The 6,335-nt window shown below is 40.9% G+C and overlaps 1 protein-coding gene across 1 annotated transcript in view; it reads left to right on the plus strand.

Annotated features, from left to right (window-relative positions):
- LOC108790188 (gamma-crystallin 2) overlaps window positions 1-1,511 on the plus strand; it is a 3,102-nt gene extending 1,591 nt beyond the window's left edge. The window contains exon 3 of the mRNA XM_018560399.1: window positions 1,171-1,511. Within this exon, the coding sequence (XP_018415901.1) occupies window positions 1,171-1,446 (276 nt within the window). The 3' untranslated portion in view covers window positions 1,447-1,511. The remainder of the gene's footprint in view (window positions 1-1,170) is intronic.
- The last annotated feature ends 4,824 nt before the right edge of the window (window positions 1,512-6,335 follow it).

Raw genomic sequence — 6,335 nt, forward strand, 5'->3', positions numbered from 1 at the left:
TATAAATATATATAATCATTAAATGAAGGCTTGTCACAAATAAAAAGGGTGAGGATACTATTGCTAGAAATACTGATTCCCTGGCTGTCTCTAGCTATTATACTTTCTAAGTGACTGACCCAAACTAGCATGCAGAAAATCAGAGAACAGTCAGGAGTCCTTATCAGCATACTTCCAGGTCAGCGACTCAGAATGTGCAAAAGACAGAAACAGCCAGGGACTAACATATGTAGAAGGAGATGTCAGCAATATGAGCCTCCATTTCACTCTCATGACAAGTTTCCCTTAAATGACCCTGTCACAAAAAAAGTGTGGAGGCTGCCATTGCAGACCTCCTTCCAAAAATGCTAGATGTATGGCTGTGTATTGTCATTTACAGACTAACAATCACAAAAGGAGAGTTTAACTATCGCAGCCTTCATTAATCGTTCATGACAATGTCCCTTTAACATTGTTAACCATGTGAACTACACTGCACTTATTTTAAGTACATAGCAAATTAACTGAAACAAATTGCTAGAAACAATGAAGTGCCATTTAGTTTTATCCAGACTCTGATTCTGCGGGGAGGTGGCCTTTTGGTACAGCAAGAAGCAAAGGTTTCCTTCCACATGTTGAGAGCTGCACCCCGATGACTGGTGGAGTGATAAAAGAAGCATTAGGAAAAGTTTACAATTCACAGATCTACAGAATGAATATAGCAGAATTAGGGATATGCATGCAGCTTAGATCCCTCTCCACTTCAAGTCTAGCAGCTACAGGCAGCAGTGACGTAGTTGATCTCACACTGCAGACATACAGCTACAAGTCTGTAAAGACAGTCACATACCAGGAAGCGCACTTCTTTTTTACAGGAGGTACATTTTTAGGGTACTGCTTAGGCACAATTCAAGATGTTCCCTACAACATATGAAATCTTTACTGTTTGAGTCTAGGCATACCTTAAAAGAGAAGCCCCATGAAAGGTTTAAACTTCTTTAACATACTCAGGAAAGGAAACTATTTAGTCATGAATAGCACTCAGCTCACTAACTCCCCCATACAGCATATGCTCAATAGGATCTAGATGATGTTTCTTGGGATACATTATCCCTATGAAATGCATAATTTAACTGTATCACATATTTGTATTTAATTGTTTTCATTTGTATTTTGTGATTTTTTTTTTAGCAAAAAGGTCCCCACAAAATGAAGATCTATGAGAAGGAGGAATTCAGAGGCCAAATGCTGGAGGTACTGGAAGACTGTCCATCCCTCTTTGAGCTCTTTAAATACCATGACATAAATTCCTGCAACATTCATGAAGGTCATTGGATTTTCTATGAGCAGCCCAACTATCGTGGAAGGCAATACTTCCTGAAACCCGGAGAATACAAGCGATTTAACGATTGGGGATCCCTCAATGCTAGAGTGAGCTCCTTCAGAAGAGTCTTGGATACATGCTAAATGCCTGATAATGATCAGGAGAATGTGTTATCCTTGATATATCAAAATAAATATATATGCAACTGATCAAGTTTACAGTGTGTCATTGTCTCGCTTACCTGAAAGTGTGATAAATATTTAATATTATATTTACACCTAAACTTACACTCGCCTTAATTGATCACATTGCCTGGAATTAAGAAAAGTAAGATAAATTAATGGAACAGCATAAAAGATAGATAGATGGATAGATAGATAGATAGATAGATAGATAGATAGATAGATAGATAGATAGATAGATAGATAGATAAAACATATTGACAGGGTAAGGAGGGCACATGTTAAAAAGCATCCAAGATACCAGCCAATGGTAATTACAAAAGAGCTGCAGAAATTAACAGCTGATATGGGAGAAATTGTCAATAGAATATCTATACCAACCCAAAAAACTAGGAAAATTGTCAGGGTTCATGACAAGAGGGATGATGCTAAATACAAGGCAATTCCAGGGGGAAACCATTTTTAGTTTGCAAGAGACTGGACAGTAGAAAGGAAGTTAAGCTTCTAGTGGGAAAATCATCCTAGCACACAACCCAAACTACACAAGAGTGGTTTAAAACCAAGAACCTGGATGTGTTAGAATATCTAAATCAGTGTACAGACCTCAAACAAGTTGAGAACCTGTGGCAAGATTTGAAAATTGCTGTTGATCTACAGTCTCCTTCCAACATGACATGGCTTTTTAAAAAAAAAATTTAAACTACAAAGGATATTTTTCTGTGAAATAGGACAATGAAAACCTAGAACATTTTTACTTTTAGAATTACAGTATGGGCTTAGGGGGTTATTCACTATTGAGCTGAAGGATACAGTTGTAGCTTCGGCTGATCCTTCAGCTCTCTTGGGCTGCTGGAGCCCTTCGGTTCAGTCGAACCGAAGAGGTGTTGTACGGGCTATTCACAATAGCTCATACAGCAGCCGAAGGCAGCTGAGCGGCTCAGCCGAGCCAAAGGCGTATGCTTCAGCTCGACTGAGCCGAAGTGACAGCCGAAGGGGGGCGAACGGCCAGCCGAAGGCTCTCCCCACAAATCACAGCAAATGGCAGCTGGGCTGAGCCAGTCATCTGTCATTAAACAATAACAACTGAATGGAGCCAGCCGTGACGTCCCGGCCGGCTCCGCCCAGTTTCTTTTAATTGGCCTGGGACCGGCCAATAGGAAACATTTGAGGGGAGCTAGCTGTCACATTATTTTTTTTAATCTTCTATTTCTTATCATTTTTTAAAATTATTTAGCAAATTTTTTTTCACATCCTTTGTACTTATTTTCTATTCTGCTCGGTACCACAGAGGTAACGAACAGAATAGCTGAGCCGAATGCCGCTCGGCTATTCACTCACTGCCGTTTGGCCCTTATGAGATGTTGGATCGGCTGAGTCGAAGTCCTGCTGCACTTTGGCTCAGCCGAACATGATCTGCAAAGTGCAGCCGATGTTTGGCTGATTTTAGCTGATGTACGGCTAAAATCAGCCGTTCAAGCCAGAAGTGAATAGCTGAACAGTGTTCGGCTCACTTCACTTCGGCTGGGTTATTCACTCAGCTGCCTTTGGCAGCTGTGTGAATAACCCTCTTTGTGTATTCAAGTGTCAATTATAAAAACATTTTACCCCATCCCTTGTATTTATAAAGATAAAGATACTGACAATTGTATTGAATAAAATTACCAGAAAACAGTCATTTAAGTCTACTGAGAATACTATAGCAAAACATATTGAATTTCAGTTACTTTTTGTAGTTAATACCTGTATTGATATTAATCAGTGTATGGAATTCTTTTTTATATTGCAAACCTTTATTTATATTGTTCTCCACCTTTATACCAAGCAGTGACAGTGAAAGGTACACTGCTGGCTCTGCTTCAGCTTTTATTCATATTGCTAAAATCTAGAAAAGAGTGCATTATATACTGTATGTATTTTTTATTAGGTCCACTTTAAATTTAAATTATGAATTTTTACTCATCAGTGCAAGTCACGTTATTTTCATTTGTCTACCATACAATAAATAACATTATAACTTCTACAGTGAGTGAAGTGATCCTGACTGGGCACAACAATTGTTTAAAATGGTGCTCCAATACAAGTACTTTGTTAAGTCTGCAAGAATCTGTATCATAGACGGACCTACCAGCAGTGTGGCTGCCCTGGGGCCCAAGGTGGGGGGGGCTCACTGACAGGGGTGGAGTTAGTCAGGGGGCCTCTCTGATGCCCTGCGGTGGCAGACGGTTCGCCAGGCAGCACAGAGGCCCCAGGGCTGTCATTTTCTGCAACAGCTTTTCCCTTCACAGCTACTGCTGTCCTCCCAGCTCCCGCACAGTGCAGGCTCTGCAGAGGGGGGTCTTACCAGTGCATGGGATGAACAGGCTGCACCTACTGAGGAGACAGAGTGGGCAAGCAGGTAGCAGGGCCTGGGAAGTCCAGTTAAGTGCTGGGATTTGTAGTCCCTCTACAGCCGGTGCCATTTTGCATTAGAGTGTAAGCTCCTCTGTACAGAGACTGATGTGACTGGCTCAGTGTTCTCTGTAGATATATGTCAGAGCTATATAATTGTATAAAAATAATAGTGTGTGACAATTGGGGGCATTAGGGTGTAAACTCCTCTGTACAGAGACTGATGTGACTGGCTCAGTGTTCTTTATACAGCACTGCGGTATATGTCAGAGCTATATAAATGTATAATAATAGTGTGTGACTGTGAGGGGATATTAGAGTGTAAGCTCCTTTGGTGCAGAGACCGCCGATGGGGGTTGGGGGCCAGTGAGATCTGCTCCCGGGCACCCCCCTTTGGAGTGGGGAAGGGTGGCCCAAGAAAAAATCTTGCACCAGGCCCTTTGTTCCTTAGCTTCGCCACTGACCTGTATTAATCCTGAAATCAATTCTTCTTTGCAATCTTTTGGATTATAGGTACAGGGGAAGTCACCACCTTTTTTGGGAAAACAATTGTAACTTCTATTAACAATTGAGATCAAGTTCCATTTGTACTAGCCAGGCACGTAAATTATCAGCCATGGGTGAACCCTGGTTCCAAACTACTCACTGGTTCTTAATTTCTCCTAAATTCAGATTAATAGATTTAATTCAAGATTAAGCCCCATGCACTTCTATTCTACTGCCAAATGTCCATTTAGCCCACTAAGACTCTGGAATGTAAATGTTCATTGACAGAGAGTGCGGCTTAATGTTACTTGCAGGTACCCCAAAATACCTTTTTTAATCACAAATTCACATCAACATCATCCGGTGTGCTGTGAGGGTTCACCCGGTGGGAAAAAAAACCCCCCCCCCGTGTGATGCCACTGGCTGCACACATTTTTCAATAAACAGTTCTGAGTCGCAACAACTGAATTTCATGTTATACAATAATTTACATTGTATTTGGCATTGCGAATATCACAAATTTCATAACTGTGATGTGTTTGAATTAACTTTGTATAGGTGGATAGCAAGCAAGCATTAAAATGCTATATTACCAGACCTTTGCAGATGATTTCAACTGTTCCAATGCCACAAATCACAGTGAAAGGCTGGTACTCATGGTCATTCAATTTAATTTTCTGTTACTTTTTTAGTACTATCTTCTGAGCCTTCAGTAAACATGCCTTAAGCTTCAGAGGAGATACCATATTGAGGCTGTACATACTTTTCCAACACTTTCTCACCACCCAACCCATTGCACAGGGCCTTGACATCTCACTTTGTGTGTGTTAGCCCTACGGCAACTAACATTAAGCCCCACTCTCTGTCAATAACATTTAAACTCCAGTGGCTTTGTTGGCTGTATAGATTCTGGCATTCGGCAGTTGAATGACAAGGGGTGGGTTAACTGCCAGTAGTGGGCTGTGCTTAATCTTGATAGGAAGAAAAGTCAAGACCCAGTAAGTAGCCTGGAACTAGGATTGCCCCGTGGCTAATATTTTGTCCAGAAAAGGGACTTTCTCAATTTTATATAGGAAAGAGATTATAAGGCTGATTTTTTTTTTTTTTAATAGAAAAGGTGGCAACCTTACCTGCACCAAAATCCAAGAGATCACACAGAAGCAAGGAGATTGATTTAAGTAATAACACAGGTAGTCGTAGGCACCACAAATTACTTGTATTGGAACACTGTTTCTACTTCAGGCATTTTTGTACCAAGTCTGGATCACTTCAACCCATTGTAGGAGTTATAGGGGTTGATTTACTAACCTTATAAACACGCCACGAACAAGTATACACCTCTGTAGTGTGTTCCCTCCCAGCATGATCTATTGGTGGAATCTAGACACCTTTGTAGTGTGTACACACCCAGCAGGTGTGTTGTGCAAAGCCCTGCATGAATTGCAAGGTGATGTTGTGTAAATTAGCTCTATGTTGTGTTGCTTGCGTTGATGAATGCAGGAATGTAAATGCATGAGCTAACCATTTTTGTCTAAACTGTGAAGCAGCATTATATATGCATCATATGCATGATTTTTCCATATATGGCATTAGTGGAAATATGCTTTTAGAGACTTTTTGGTTGATAAATACGTTTTGCTGTGTGAAAATCACACGCACCTGGTGCGTGCGTGTGTTTAGGTTAGTAAATCACCCCCATAATGTTAATTATGGTGTGGTAGGCACATGCAAATATTCTCACTTGTACTGATGAGTAAAAATTCATCATTTTAAGTGCGCCTGTTAATTTCTGTGCCAGTTTTCCTTTCTAAAAATGTGAAACCTGCACATTGCTCATTAGGCTCTTCCCTCTCTCTTATAACAGCACTTGTGACCAGTAATTAACCAATTTCCAAATTATCTAAAGCAAGGGAAGTGTCATCTGTTCCCCTCAGTGGTGGAACTACCGCCGGTGCAGCAGGTGCGGGCGGGGGGGG

The sequence above is a fragment of the Nanorana parkeri genome, unplaced genomic scaffold (assembly GCF_000935625.1).
Source record: "Nanorana parkeri isolate BGI_ZX_2015 unplaced genomic scaffold, ASM93562v1 scaffold453, whole genome shotgun sequence".
Lineage (NCBI taxonomy): Eukaryota > Metazoa > Chordata > Amphibia > Anura > Dicroglossidae > Nanorana > Nanorana parkeri.